The sequence below is a fragment of the Oncorhynchus mykiss genome, chromosome 27 (genome assembly GCF_013265735.2).
Source record: "Oncorhynchus mykiss isolate Arlee chromosome 27, USDA_OmykA_1.1, whole genome shotgun sequence".
NCBI lineage: Eukaryota > Metazoa > Chordata > Actinopteri > Salmoniformes > Salmonidae > Oncorhynchus > Oncorhynchus mykiss.
This window is the reverse complement of record NC_048591.1, coordinates 12632501-12649018: the sequence shown is the minus strand read 5'-3', so window position 1 is coordinate 12649018 and position 16518 is coordinate 12632501. Positions and strand designations below refer to the sequence as shown.

Genomic DNA, 16518 nt, shown 5'->3' with positions numbered 1-16518 from the left:
GTTGACTCATCCAGCTGTAACATACATATACCAGGAGTTGTGCCAGGCCCACCATGTCTGTTGACTCATCCAGCTGTAACATACATATACCAGGAGTTGTGCCAGGCCCACCATGTCTGTTGACTCATCCAGCTGTAACGCATAGAATTCACTGGCTTGTATGGAAAGCAGGTATTGTTTCAAAACATCTCCTGCCGTGTCACTGCTGTGTTGTGATACAGTGTTGTTTGATGAAGACATTGTCTGTATAGTTTTTTGGGGCGTTTCCCCCAGCATTGTCCCAGCCATATCCTCGGCAGCAGGAAGTATTAAGTCCTCCACAATAGTATGGGGCTTCCCTGTCCTAGCCACTCTGTAGCTCACCATATAATACTCTTCTAGCCCCTTCTTATTAATGGTATCTGTTGCTTTTATACGTCTTACTACTCGAAAGTCGTCTTTGTTCTCACTCAAAAAACGCCTGTGGCTTATTTTTCAAATTGTCACGTTTAGTTTCTAAATGTCTGATCAAGAGTGAAGGTTTCCCACAAGAGAGTAACGGTTAATGTGATTGGATGTTAATTATTTGACCAGGCTACCTGTATTTGACATTGTGTTGTTATTTTGCTGAGCACTAGATGGTTTAATTGTATTTTTGGCAGTGAAACGAGGCGTACCCCCGACGGCATTGCCCCTACCCCAGTTTGGGAATAACTGCTACACACAATACCTCATAATGACAAAAAAAAAACAGGTTTTTAGAAACATTTGCAAATGTGTGTTTCGCTGTGTGTGGGAGGGAAAGGGTTTTCAGCATCCTATTACTTTGTCTCTCAGTCCCTGTTTCTGTTTCTCTCATTCCTCTCTCTCTGCTCTGATCCTGCTCAGGAATAGGTCTTGTTGCTGTAAACACTGGCACATTTCCTCTTCAGCACACGGTTGTGCTTGCGTTCTGTTTCTTTCCCTCTCGTCTCATCTCAAGTGTAAGCAGCACCAACTTCATCAGAGAGGAGTAAAGTCCCAGAAGGCTGAAGGAATTAGGAGACGAGAGAGAGAGAATCACACACTGCACGACTAGGAAAAACACAGGAGAACGAGGGCAGGAAGGAGGGAGGCTACAGATAATCGAGTGGCAAGGTGTACAGGAGACACGTTTTGAGAGGGACTGAAAGAGGTCAGTACTCTGTTACTAGAGGGTAGCCTACCACTCCAGTCCTCAGGTGCTGAAAACAGGCCTGACAGAGAACTCAACGTAGGCTGAGGGCTCCCCTCCATGGCTATTACTCTGAAAACTGTACCATGGTCAGTGTTACAGCCATCTGCAATGACCTGCCTTGTGGACACAATTAGAGGTTGAGTGGCCCACGTGTAATAGCTATTGTGTGTGTGTGTGTGTGTGTGTGCGCGCGTGCAGGTGTGTGTGTGCGCGTGCAGGTGTGTGTGTGCGCGTGCAGGCGTGCGTGTGCGCGCGTGCAGGCGTGCGTGTGTGTGTGTATGCGTGTGTGTGCGTGTGTGCGCAGAGCACTGGTGTTGCATATCAGGTCTCAGGCTCACTGCTGCCCCTTTGTTAGCCCACCAGACATGTGACCCAATTCAGTCTGCCTGCTCCCTCTACACACACATACGTGCACACACACACACAAACACACACACCCTGGAGAGAGGAAAGCCATCGATCCTCTCTCTCTCAGGCAATTTACAGTCGAGAGCCACAGTTTATTTACCAGACTGTAAAAAAAGAAAGGCTGAAGCATTTCCTTCATGGTTGGTTGGTGCTGTTAAATAGGCTGCATTCTGAATGTTTTGGGATGCCGCAAGGAGGTACACACACATACTCACACATTTCTCTATCCTCCATAGTTTTTTTTACCAGATTGGTGACAATGTGTCTTTGTAGTGGGGAACAGAACAGGCTTTTGGTTGTAAAGGGGGAGAGAGAGGGAGCGAGAGGGATAGGCATTGAACAGAGCCACACATCGATCCCAGTGCTTTTCAGATGAGTGTCTGGACTTGGCTCTGGCCAGCACTGGACCGGACAGTGGGGCTGTGTCCTGAAACTCAGAAGATGATTGGACAGGAGGAGAGTCACAAGTTATTTACTTCTGTGGGCTTAGTTGATTGGTATCTGATTTGCGACAATCGTTAGGAAAGTTGAGCTCTATCTCATACAGTGTGGCAAACAGGAATTTTGGATCAAACCATTCCCAGACAATTGATACACACACTTGACATGAGCCTGGTTGAAAGCACACTTACACTGGAGCTCATCCATGCACATAATGTTTGAATCATAGTAGCACAGCAACACAAGTCAACTGCATACATAGTTACTTTCAAACTGGCCCAGTGTATCTTTAGTTTACTCTGTTCGTATACTCCTAACCGTAGAGTGCATTTGAGTATGGATGTACTTTGTGTGCACACACACTTGCTGTTGAGGTTTGGGAAATGCCTGCGGCTTGTGGTATGTTTCAGGAAATGACATCATCCAGGAACAGTTGGTGCAGGTTTCTAATTTCCATCCCAAACCCATGGAAATAGTCTGTCTGTTTGGGCTTGCCATAATATTGGAAGAATCGTGTGCAATAAAGATGAATACAAAAAGAAAACACAGGGCTATATTGTTGTCATAGACTGTGTATAGAATAACAACCACCGTTTGTCTAAAATTTGGAACGAGAGTAGGAAGAAGAGGATGATACAAGGAGGGGGAGAGTTGTGAGAAGAGATGAGGAATCGCTGACATGGATAGAAAAATGGAAAGAGAGGAAAAGAGATGCCTATAGGAGAGAGTACATGACAACTATGTACATACAATGAAAATAACTGCCAGAGTTTGAGAATGGAGAGATGAGCACTGAGGAGGAGATGTCTCTTTTGTGCCACTGAGTCTGGCTTTAACTCCATGTCTACAAATTAAAAATGGATATGTTGGATTCATTCATTCATTTTTGGTTGAGATGGAGACATGAATCCAACATATTAATTAACAATTGAAGATTACATCTGAAATCAGTCAAAGCTTGAAACCCTGGGCCTGTTTTGTCTATTTTTAGTTGAACCCTGGGTTAAATTGAAACAATAGCTGTTGATGACTCATCGATATTTAGGCCGATGTTGAATTTGCTGATACATGACGTAGAAAAGATGGTTCCGTTTCATTTGCTCTGTTAAATCTACCCGATAGCAACAGTGAATCTAGTTATAGTAAGAAATATTTTGCTTATCATTCTCACAATAGCGCATTGCTATTAGTCAGTGACAAATATGGAAGTTAAGTAGGACTGGACTTGGTTAAAACCCTGCATGGGAGATCAAATGGAGAGCTGTACATAAATCAATTCTCCAGTAGGAGGTGCTTCCCAGCTTATTTATTATTTGTTTTGACAGTGGATATAAAGTTGGAGATCTGACATTGTTTCAAAGGTACAAATTCAACATATTTTATGAAAGATTGGACTATGTTAAAAATTGGTTACCAATTGGTTACCATAACATAATCCTGTGGTTAAAATGACACCCTCAAAACAACAGTTGATGATTTTTTTTCAAATCCAATGCATTTTCCATGTAGATTCCACGTCACTATGTTTGACAAATTATGTTAAAACAACGTTGATTCAACAAGTTTGTGCAGAGTGGGATGTGTATTGTGGGTTTGCATGTGATTCTGTCATGTTTTTTTCACAAGCACAAATTATTTAGTTTCGAGCGTTTGTACAGCACAGGGGGTTGGTGGCACCTTAATTGGGGAGGACGGGATCATGATAATGGATGGAGCGGACTCCGTGGAATTGTATCAAATCATCAAACAGACATTATTATGAGCCGTCCTCCCTTTAGCAGCCTCCAGTGTTGTACAGGTGGGCTATTTGATCGGAATTGCGTGAGTGTGTGTTCGCATGCGAGCGCTTGCGCGTGTGTCTGTTCATGGACATGAAAGAATATGTCTACCACCGCAGGTCCTGTGCTTACTCGAGCATAGTTAAACATCAGTAAAACATTGGAGTTTACAAGTTGCGCCACCACACATAAATACGTAGCATTGAGGCCACTCAAAAGTGAAACATCAGAGTACACACACACACACACAGCTTTGTTTTCGTGAATTTTTGGGGAGTAAAAATGTGTTTCCATTCAAAATCCTATTTTCCATAACCCTTAACCGAACCTTAACCCTAATCTGACCTCTAACGCTAAACCTAACTCAAACCTAACCCTAACCGTAAACCCAAACCCTAAACCTTTCAAATTAGTATTGTATTCCTACCTTGTCAGGACATTGTGGTCTTGATAATGTAGGAAAACATGTACACACACACACACACACACACACACACACACACACACACACACACACACACACACACACACACACACACACACACACACACACCAAGCCAGCTCTACTGGTGGGCCCTCATTTGGGTCATGAGAAATTCAATTAACAACACCGAGCAATCAATGTTAACAGTGCCTAGGGCTCAGCACACCACCCCACACCACACCACCCCATACCATACCATACCACCCCATACCACACCATACCACCCCACACCACACCACATCACACCACCCCACACCACACCAGGCTGCATGGCTATTTCTGTTGGGGTAAAACCTTTACTCCAGGGGTAGACAACTAGATTCAGCCGCAAGACCATTTTTGTCGATGTGGATGGTCGGGGGGTCGGAACATAATGATAATATTTTTTAGACTGCAAATTGACCACAACTAAGCCCAAAAAAAGATTTATTTGAAAATAAGAATCATTATATACCTTGATTACATTGAGACACGATCCCATATGTCTCTTTTTTATTTTTTATAATATAATATATTTTTTTAATTATCACTCACAGGCCGTTTGGCCCGCGTGCCGCCAGTTGCCTGCTCTTCTCTTCTCCATGATCCCATGGGAAAACAGAACAACAACACAGTTGGAAAACCATAAATATCCTGTATTCTAATTCCTAATTTAAATGCAATCCACAGGGGAAGATTACTCATAGTTTTGTTTAGGTGTGCACTCCAGTTAGCTCCATAGAAAAATAATGACTATATTCTAATTCTATGTGTAATCAACAGCAAGAACAGGGCTCTGGCGAGTGGTGAACAGCAGAGCTAGTGTTACCATGGGAATGATTAGGGTGTGATGGTGATGTTAAAACACTGGTTGATTGAATTCTTTGGAAGCCATTTTTGTTACGTAAGGAGGAATCTGAGCAGTATGTGTTCCCATCCAGCCTGTGAGGTCATCGTGTTCGATAACTATACCATTAATAGGCTTATGGGAGAGCTCAGCCCACCGCTGTACGCTTTGCCCACAGTGAATTATCAAGCTAATCTCTCTATATGACACAACATAGATGGACACACTTTCCTTCTGGCTGTCTCCCATTTTGTGAAGCTATCTCTCTTTCTTTGTCCTCCTCTCATGCACTGTCTATTTTTACAGATCTAGCTATCTCTCGCTCCCTCTTTCTCTCCCTTCATCTCTCTTTTCTCCAGCTGAGAGAGAGAGAGAGTTGCTTCCTTGTCTTCGGAGCAGTATAGTGCTTAGTGAATGAATGGCTCCCAGGCAGAGGTGAACGTGTGACCAGGCAGGCTGCAGGCACAGAAAAGTCCCCCCATCCCAGACCCCTGCCTACAGCCTTCAGCCTCACTGGCCATCACAGATGGACGGATGAAACTGTGTCACCGCTAGCCTAATCACCTCTACGCTCCGCTCCGCTCCTCCCCCTCTCACTCTTTCCTCTCTCATCCTCTCTCATTCTCATCCTCTCTGTGTCCCCCTGTATGTCCTCTTCATCCTCCCATCCTCTCGGACAGGTTTTGGAGAGGCTGAAAATGAACCGTCCCTCTCACAGGCAATTCAGACAGGAGTGTGTGTGTGTTAGAGACACACGTACACATTACACACACACAGCTACAGGGGTCTGTGTGAATGTGTCGGTTGCCTTCTCTCCAAGTTAATCTCTTAAGAAGAGGTGTGGTTCTCTCTCTCTCTCTCTCTCTCTCTCTCTCTCTCTCTGATCCCCAAGCAGATTTTCATCGCATGTTGTGTTAGTTGAATTCTCCTCCGCTGCTGCTGCTGCCGCTGCGAGTCTCAGGGCGTTCTCTTTTTCGCATTTTTGAACACCCATCATCATCATCTCTCCACTTCTTCTTCTACTGCTCTCTGCCTCTTCTTCTGCTTTCACTAGTCTGAGATGAGTTTGAGCGCTGAGATGGGGGAGGCCATCGAGCTAAGGTGAGTGTTTGTGGCTGGGGGGATTGGGGGGGGGGGGGGTACAGTAGGATAGGCTGATGTGTTGCAGTAGCTGTGAACACAGGTCAATAGCCTAGCTCTAGCGTGTCTGTAGTTAGCGATAGCATTAGCCTCGGTTATTATTGGCCATAGCCATTTCAGCAGCTGTCAAAACTGACGGGGCGTCTACTAGCTTATTCCAGGAGCTCATAGTCTTAGCGGCTCTATTAGCCCCCGCGCCCATATGGACCCGATTAGAGTCTCAATTGATATCCCAAAATACCTCATATTTGTTTATGTGCCGCTTGTGCGACATTAAATGTTAAGGGATGTTTTCATAGCAGAAAAGGATGAATCTTAGTAATCTTACCACCACAGAAGTAGAAGAAGAAGAAGTAGCAGCAAAAGCCAAGTTAAGCAGACACAGGAGAAAAGTGGGACTGTTTTTGTCTTTTTGTTTGAGTGATTGGCAATGCAACACTTCTCTTATGTTGAGAAAAGGGAAATGCTTTTCACACGTTATTTCCTGAGGTGTGTGTTTGAGAATTGTGAGATGTGAGTGCTGTCTGCACACTTGCTCTTGTCTGAATGACTCCTTGTGGATAGAGAGCCTGTGGCCTGGGTCTAGCCTGGGCAGATAAGAGCATGTGAGAGGTCTTCACATGGCTGCTGTGTTTTAACATTAGTCCTGCTGTTTAGGGAGCCCCTACGAACACCCTGGACCAGCTGGACCGCCCACTGCAGCCATGCCCGCTCTCTCTCTGCCCGCCCGCTCTCTCTCTCTCTCTCTCTCTCTCTGCCCTCTCTCTCTCTCTCTGCCCGCTCTCTCTCTCTCTGCCCACTCTCTCTCTCTCTCTCTGCCCGCTCTCTCTCTCTCTGCCCGCCTCCAAGGGCACAGGGGGATTTAGGTGTTTCTGTTGTTAATCTCCATGTCTTGGAGCACACACACAGGCGTGTGTATCTCATCTCCACTCAGAGGCCCTCGGCTAAGAGCTTAGCCTGTGTTTGTGAAGAAAGGAGGGAGGCACAGAGGAAAGAGGAGTATGAGTAAGCTATGAGGGCACAGCTGTGTGTTTGGGAGGGACATTACATTTATCTTTATTTAACTAGTCAAGTCAGTTAAGAACAAATTCTTATTTACAATGACGGCCTAGGAACAATGGGTTAACTGCCTTGTTCAAGGGTAGAACGAAAGATTTTTACCTTGTCAGCTCGGGGATTCAATCTAGCAACCTTTCGGTTACTGTTCCGCTCTAACCACTAGGCTACCTGCCCCCCCTAACACTGGGAAGAGGGAGGGACATCAGACAATCTTGTGGTAGGATTTACTCCACCCACACAGATGATAAGTCAAAATGTTCTGATTTTGTAGCAGGTCTATGAGATGAGAAAAGGTGACATGGCACATAGGTTCTACTTGCACCATATGGCTCTGTGTCATAGAACGTCTTACCTTCACATCGCAAACATATTACCGTATTACCGCTACCCTTTAGCTTGTTATTCCCAAGCCTCAATGCTCCCTAACAGGTCTCACTGTGGTTGTATCCCAAATCACCACCCTATTCCCTATGTCAGTGGTTCTCAATCCTGGTCCTGGGGACCAAATGGGGTGCACATTTTTGTTGTTGTCCTAGCACGACACAGCTGATTCAAATCATCAAAGCCTTTTGATGAGTTGATGATTTGAATCAACTGTGTAGTGCTAGGGCAAAAACAAAAATGTGCACCCCATTTGGTCCCTGGGAGCAGGATTGAGAACCAGTGCCCTATGTAGTGCACTATTTGGGACCTGGTCAAAAGTGGTGCACTACACAGGGAATAGGGTGGCATTTGGGACATGTCCACCTGTCTCTCTCAGTGATCATATCCGAAAGTCATAGACAATACTGGATCATTGTTGGTCTCAAGTTGCTCCTGTCCTGTTTGATATTGATGTCCTTGATTAGTCATCATTTTGAGATCACTTGGCAGAGATGCAGGTTGGGAAGGCAGGTTGATTTGTTGCCAGAAAATGAAATAGACACTGCTGCTGTATCTTTACTGTAAACACATGGCACTCCTTAGACACTGCTGCTGTATCTTTATTGTAAACAGATGGCACTCCTTAGACACTGCTGCTGTATCTTTATTGTAAACACATGACACTCCTTAGACACTGCTGCTGTATCTTTACTGTAAACACATGGCACTCCTTAGACACTGCTGCTGTATCTTTACTGTAAACACATGGCACTCCTTAGACACTGCTGCTCTATCTTTATTGTAAACACATGACACTCCTTAGACACTGCTGCTGTATCTTTACTGTAAACACATGACACTCCTTAGACACTGCTGCTGTATCTTTATTGTAAACACATGACACTCCTTAGACACTGCTGCTGTATCTTTACTGTAAACACATGACACTCCTTAGACACTGCTGCTGTATCTTTACTGTAAACACATTACACTCCTTAGACACTGCTGCTCTATCTTTACTGTAAACAGATGACACGCCTTAGACACTGCTGCTCTATCTTTACTGTAAACACATGGCACTCCTTAGATACTGCTGCTCTATCTTTACTGTAAACACATGGCACTCCTTAGACACTGCTGCTCTATCTTTACTGTAAACAGATGACACTCCTTAGACACTGCTGCTCTATCTTTACTGTAAACACATGACAGTCCTTTGACACTGCTGCTCTATCTTTACTGTAAACACATGACACTCCTTAGACACTGCTGCTCTATCTTTACTGTAAACACATGACACTCCTTAGACGATGCTGCTGTGGCTTTACTGTAAATGCATTCTGATAGATGCTTTGATAAATTGGCACTAAAAAGTAATGACCGTAATAGGAAGTCAATTTGCTCTCTCCTAGTTAGCAGTATGTATGCTTGGTAGTACTGGTCTGGGTGAGTGTCTGTTAGAGAACTGGAAAGTCACTGCTATGGAATCTTTATGGAAATTCCAACTCGGCCTTGGCAGTTGGCACACTCACTCGACCCCTTCTTCGATGATGTGTATATATAATGGAAACAGAGAGCAGAAGTCCCCACACACACGCAGGCACACACACACACACACACACACACACACACACACACACTGAAGCTCGACACCATCCACATACACATGCAGACGGTTATGTTGACCTGTAGCCTTACATGCTGACCAGACTGCACACGTTGATTTTGTCCACACACACCAGATGCGATCACGACACGCAGGTTGAAATATCAAAACAAACTCTGAACCAATTATATTAATTTGGGGACAGGTCAAAAAGCATGAAACATTTCTGGCAATTTAGCTAGTTAGCGCGCTGTTGCTAGTTAATTTGTCCTGGGATATAAACATTGGCTTGTTATTTTACCTGAAATGCACAAGGTCCTCTACTCTGACAATTAATCCACAGATAAAACGGTCAACCAAATTCGTGTCTAGTCATCTCTCCTCCTTCCTTCAGGCTTCTTATTGTTATTATTATTTTGGACTTAATATGCCGGTTGGCAAACAACTGTAGGTGCATTACCGCAACCGACTGGAGTGTGGACCTGAGTTCATCTTTCAATCCCCCCGTGGGTATATGCTCCCCCTAAAAACCAATGAGGAGATGGGAGAGGCAGGACTTGCAGCCCCTAAAGTGTAAAAAATAGAACCCATTTCTATTTTAGAGACTGGCCACGCAGACACGTGCTAGCAGTGTGGGTGCAATGATTGAATAACATGTATGTGTACATTTATTTTTGCAACATTCGCGCAGAATAGCAAGACATTGTTTACTGTGCCATACATTACAATGGGATTCAGTAAGGAGCTGTAAATGTTACTAATCTCCTGGAGAGAAAAATGCTGCCTCTGCAGAAACAAGACAAATAGTGATAAGGCACATTTAATGCCTTTTAGCGTTATGACTTAATGCATTTAATATTTGTTTGTTTTTTTGCGCCCTCCCTCACACTAGCTGTTTGCGCTTGAAATGTGTCTCCACGGCCATAAATAATAAATAACGTGACAACTTTAAAGATATTCCCATGACTGCGTTGTTAGGCGTGTTCAGTTCTAATATGGTGTTCTATTAGTGGGTTTGTGGAACTACTTCCAGAGAGTCCCACCACCACACCTGTTGTCATGGGGATGCACCCTATTCATGTACTTTATATGCTGCGGAATCCCAGAGATCAGCAGAGCAGAGCAGTGTGAGTGACAGGCAGTCAGAGACCAGGGCAGGGCATCCCTCTCATTATATTAACTGACTTACTCTCTGACCAGCCTGTGGTTCAGTCTAATTGAGTTTGGGCCTTGGACCTTCTCAGCAGTGGTCTTCTCAGAAGCCCCTCGGCCTGTGGCTTCTTCTTCCTAATTGCATTAGGAACCACAGGAAGGACTGATTGAGTGTTAGTGTCGTAGCCTGTTTAAAGCTAATTATGTCTGTTGCCATGCCGAGGTACATCAACTATCTGACCACAATAACAGATGCCCTGTCTGTTCTGACCCCCACACCCATCCGGATCATCAGAGGTGTAAAGTAGTTAAGTAAAAATAATTTCAAGTACTACTTAAGGAGTTTTTTGTGGTATCTATACTTTGCTTTACTCTTTATATTTTTGACAACTTTTACTTCACTAGTTTTCTAAAAAAAAAAAAATGTGCTTTTTACTCCATACATTTTCCCTGACACCCAAAAGTAGTCGTTACATTTTGCATGGCTAGCAGGACAGGAAAGTGGTCCAATTCAGGCACTTATCAAGAGAACATCCCTGGTCAACCCTACTGCCTCTGATCTTGTGGATTCACTAAACACAAATGCTTCATTCGTAAATAATGTCTGAGTGTTGGAGTGTACCCCTGGCTATCCGTACATTTCAAAAACAAGAAAATGGTGCCATCTTGATTGTTTAATATAGGGAATTTGAAATTATTTATTCTTATATACATTTTAGCAATTACATTTACTTTTGATACTTAAGTATATATACAACCAAATACTTTTAGACTTTTACTTAAGTAGTATTTTACTGGGTGACTTTCACTTTTACTTGGGTCATTTTCTATTAAGGTATCTTTACTTTTACTCAAGGATGAAAATTGGGTACTTTTTGCACCACTGTGGGTCATCCGGGTCACCGCTGTTTGGAAGTGTGGGTGGGGGTAAGATTGTGTGTGTGTGTAGAGGGCAGATGTGTGTGTGTGTAGAGGGCAGATTGTGTGTGTGTGTAGAGGGCAGATGTGTGTGTGTGCGTGTGCGCACACGCGCTGCGTGTGATGTGTTTGTGTTGTGTCAGAGGTTATATATCTGTATAATCTACCTTACATCAGAGTCCACAGTCCTGGCTGTCGCCCACACTGTCATCACAGCCTACACAAGGCATGCATGGTCCATGTTACTGTGTTGGAGGGTGATTGAATTACGGCATGGCCTAATTGACATGAATGTAGATGTGGAATGACAGAGAGTGTCTGCTGGATGAACTATGAGAGGGAATGGGGAGAGAGACAGGGAAAGAGAGAGAGACAGGGATGGAGAGAGAGACAGGGATGGAGAGAGAGACAGGAAAAGAGAGAGACAGGGATGGAGAGAGAGACAGGGAAGGAGAGAGAGAGTGAAAGAGAGAGAGAGACAGTGAAAGAGAGAGAGAGACAGTGAAAGAGAGAGAGACAGGGAAAGAGAGAGACAGGGAAAGAGAGAGGGCTGGAAAGGTACTGTAGATAAGTGTGACGGTGGAATGATATATGATCGGGATTGAGGAGAAACAATGTTTAGTTACACAATGATGGGTGAGAGAGTGGTGCTATGTGATGGATGGTGGTGCTACAGGCAGTAGTTAGCATAGTGACAGTGGAGGAGAGAGCATTTTTTTTACGCAAAATGAAAATGTGCATTTTTTATTGGACAAGTTCAGGTATTCCCTCACTGTTTCATCCTGTTTTCTTCCCTTTGGTGCCTAATGAATAGGACCCAGTGCTGGTGAACTGAGGATAAACAGGGTTGGTGGGGGGTAGAGAGGAGACTGTCCCAGGCAGACAGGAAGTCTGTGCTGGTTAGAGAGAGTGTCAGTCCGTCAGGCTGAAGACTGCCTTTACACATGACAGCCTCTGTTCCAGCTGTCTCTCCACATCAGCTTTCACACACGCACACCCACCCACCCACGCACACGCACCAGCACACAGCCCACGCTCATTATAATATGCGTAACCATCCCGTTCCAGTACACAGGCCTTCATACTGTACTGTAACCTCCAGAGCGTCACTGTTGTATTTGTTCAGTGTTTCCAGTACAGACTACAGATGGTGATGTATTAGCAGTGTTCTGATACAGTTATGTCTTGTCCTCTCCTCAGGGGTTTCTCTGTATCAAATGAACTATGGCTAATGTGACATCGACAGGAAGGGACCGCTGACCCCAGAGTTGCGTATCACTGGAATGAAGTGGGGCCGACCTCTTCTCCCAGGGTCAGACAGCAGTCAAAACACTGCTGCCCCTGTTTATGTGGGCTTGGTTCCGCTCCCTCATTCCACAACCACACACACACACACACACACACACACAGAGAGAGAAGGGGTGGAGGGAGGGGGGGTTGGATATGTGGAATGGGGGGAGCGGAAACAGACGGTTGTCGTGGGGACAAGCCGACTCTTTTCTTGCTCTGGGTCGCTCAGTATTTACATTTAGTGTCCGAGAGGCCCCGGAAATTGGATCATCCTGAGGCAGCACAGTGTATATGTGATCTATTAATAAAACGTCTTTCTCCACATCAAATACAACATTTTAAATAAATAAATAAAATGCAGTTAACATCATAAAGACGGTTCCTGTTTTTACACAACAGACGTTTGTTTCCTCACCACTCCCTCAGTAAATCATTTTTGACACGTTCCTGCAACGCTCCCTGATCTCTAGTAGAATCTAATCACTAGCTGTCTCTCAGTGTGGCGGCTGCTTACCCCCTGACCACGGATAGTTGGTCTATTTCTCACTTGCTTTGGTAAACATTTTCCCTGCTCCCTGCCCTGTGGGCAGGCTTTTCTAACTGTGGGAGACCATGATACTTTACCCAGATAACTATATTACCTCAGTAACGGTAATAAACTCAGTCAACTCTGTTGTTCCTCTATAGACTTACCATTACTGAATGAACTAGACTGATGTTCTACTAACCTAGTGTGTGAATGAACTCCGACTGATGTTCTACTAACCTAGTGTGTGAATGAACTAGACTGATGTTCTACTAACCTAGTGTGTGAATGAACTAGACTGATGTTCTACTAACCTAGTGTGTGAACGAACTAGACTGATGTTCTACTAACCTAGTGTGTGAATGAACTAGACTGATGTTCTACTAACCTAGTGTGTGAATGAACTAGACTGATGTTCTACTAACCTAGTGTGTGAATGAACTAGACTGATGTTCTACTAACCTAGTGTGTGAACGAACTAGACTGATGTTCTACTAACCTAGTGTGTGAATGAACTAGACTGATGTTCTACTAACCTAGTGTGTGAATGAACTAGACTGATGTTCTACTAACCTAGTGTGTGAATGAACTTGACTGATGTTCTACTAACCTAGTGTGTGAATGAACTAGACTGATGTTCTACTAACCTAGTGTGTGAATGAACTAGACTGATGTTCTACTAACCTAGTGTGTGAATGAACTAGACTGATGTTCTACTAACCTAGTGTGTGAATGAACTAGACTGATGTTCTACTAACCTAGTGTGTGAATGAACTAGACTGATGTTCTACTAACCTAGTGTGTGAACGAACTAGACTGATGTTCTACTAACCTAGTGTGTGAATGAACTAGACTGACGTTCTAATAACCTAGTGTGTGAATGAACTAGACTGATGTTCTACTAGCCTAGTGTGCATGTGGAGTGTTTTTTACAATGTTGTTGTATTTTTACCCCAATTTCGTGATTACAATCTTGTCTCATCGCTGCAACTCCCCAACGGGCTCGGGAGAGGCGAAGGTCGAGTCATCGAAACCCCCGAACCTTCTTCACACCTGCACCAATGTGTTGGAGGAAATACTGTTCAGCTGACGACCGAAGTCAGCCTGCAGGCACCCGGCCCGCCAGGAGGAGTCGCTAGAGTGTGATGAGCCAAGTAAAGCTTCCCCGGGCCAAACCCTCCCCTAACCTGGACTGTGCGTCGCCCTATGGGACTCCCGGTCACGGCCGTTCATGACACAGCCTGGGATCAAACCCCAAGTTGTATTGACGTGCCAATGCGGCGGCACAGAACCTTAGACCGCTGCACCACTCGGGAAGGCCTATATGGAGTGCTTTTGTTTCAAACACTGCTTCCAAAGTCTTGAACAGGAATACGCATTTTCCATAGACAAATTGAAATTCTGTTCCTCTCAAATTAATTTAGGATGATTTATCTCTAAATTCACTATCTTTGTGTGTACTCTGATGTTCCACTGTGGCCTCAATGCTGTGTGTTTATGTGTGGTGGCCCAACTCAAATGTTTTTCTGATGCTAGAGTCCATCCTAGTTTTATTAGCCTGTTTAACCACTATCTGTCTCTCGTTTTTCCTGTTGTCTATCCTCTCACTCCTCTCTCTCACAATTCAATTTCAATTCAATTTCAATTTAAGGAGCTTTATTGGCATGGGAAACATATGTTTACATAGCCAAAGCAAGTGAAATAGATAATAAACAATACAAATTGTCTTTCTCTCTTTCTCCATATGTTTGCTATCGTTTACCTCCAACTACTAATACACACACACACACACACACACACACACACACACACACACACACACACACACACACACACACACACACACACACACACACCTCTTTCTCATCTTTGTTTTGTCTTTCTCCCCATTTGGTTTCTCTCATAACTGCATACTGGTCTTGTTTTTATATCTTTTTACTTTTACTTCTCTGACACACACACACACACACACACTCTCCCTCCCTCCTGCCTGCTCTACTTCTCTGATTCCTGTTGTTAATATCGCAGAGATTTATGTGCACCGTGACTGAGAGAGAAAAGAAAGCCCATGTAGCTGTAATCTAGTGCTCTGATTCCAGGCTTGTATATCTGTGGCTAGAGCAAGGTGAAGGGAGGAGGAGGTGATGGAGAGATGAAAAGGAGGAATATAGGTCAGACTGACAGAGATGGAAATAGGGAGAAGGTTGATTAACTCACAGAGGAGAGAAAATCTTAGAAAAGGGTGTAAGAACAGAGGTATTCAACATGTCACGGTTTGTATAACAGATGCACAGGGCGAGAAAGGGAGACATTCAGAGAGAGAGAGATGTAGAAAGAGAGAGACAGGTTGCTTATGCACACTGTCACACAATAATACCCACCACCCAAAGCCAGCCCAATCCCATGTTGCATGTGGAGACACTGCCATACGGGGTGGTATGTTTCCCCACTAGCTGTGTGTCTGGATGGCTTACGGTAATGCTGGCCAAAGACACACAGTGGGAGAGGACTGTCGCTTTCCCAGCTCACGGCTGTAGCTTGTCTCTCTCTCTCTCTCTATTTATGTATCTCTCTCTCTCTCATTCTCTCTCTCTCATTTTCTCTCTCGCTCTCTCGTCGTTCTCTCTCTATTTATGTATATCTCTCTCTCTCGTTCTCTCTCTCTCTCTCTCTCTCTCTCTCATTCTCTCTCTTTATGTATCTCTCTTGTTCTCTCTCTCTCGTTCGCTCTCTCGTCGTTCTCTCTCTCTCTCTCTATATATTTATGTAACTCTCTCTCTCATTCTCTCTCTCTCATTTTCTCTCTCGCTCTCTCGTCGTTCTCTCTCTCTCTCTCGTTCTCTCTCTTTATGTATCTCTCTCGTTCTCTCTCTCTCTCGTTCTCTCTCTTTATGTATCTCTCTCGTTCTCTCTCTCTCTCGTTCTCTCTCTCGCTCTCTCGTCGTTCTCTCTCTCTCTCGTTCTCTCTCTATTTATGTACATCTCTCTCTCGTTCTCTCGTTCTCTCTCTCTCTCTCTCTCTCTCGTTTTCTCTCTATGTATATCTCTCTCTCTCGTTCTCTCGTTCTCTCGTTCTCTCTCTCTCTCTCTCTCTCTCTCTCTCGTCATTCTCTCTCCCACCCATGGAGCAGGTCTAACTCTCAGAGCAACACTCTTAAAGGGACAGGCCACTGCTGCAACTCCCTCCTGCAGCCTCAGACACAGACACATAAGAGAGTAGGAGGAGATGGATAGAGAAGATACCACTAATACACACACACACACACACACCTTTTAGGGTATCTGAGGGGGAGAGAGGATAGAGTCCTTGCGGCTGGTCTACAGACATTTAT

The 16518-nt window shown here is 44.4% G+C and overlaps 1 protein-coding gene across 2 annotated transcripts in view; it reads left to right on the top strand.

Moving 5' to 3' along the window:
* The window catches only part of LOC110507564 (numb-like protein), a 62005-nt gene that overhangs the window by 19884 nt on the left and 25603 nt on the right, over positions 1 to 16518 (top strand). Inside the window, exon 1 of one of the 2 annotated variants that reach the window (XM_036964704.1) lies at positions 6023 to 6233. The exons of the other annotated variant lie outside the window; for it this stretch is intronic. Coding sequence (XP_036820599.1) covers positions 6193 to 6233 — 41 coding nt within the window. The 5' untranslated portion in view covers positions 6023 to 6192. Of the gene's footprint in view, positions 1 to 6022; positions 6234 to 16518 lie in introns of those variants that run through there. 2 annotated transcript variants of the gene reach the window in all.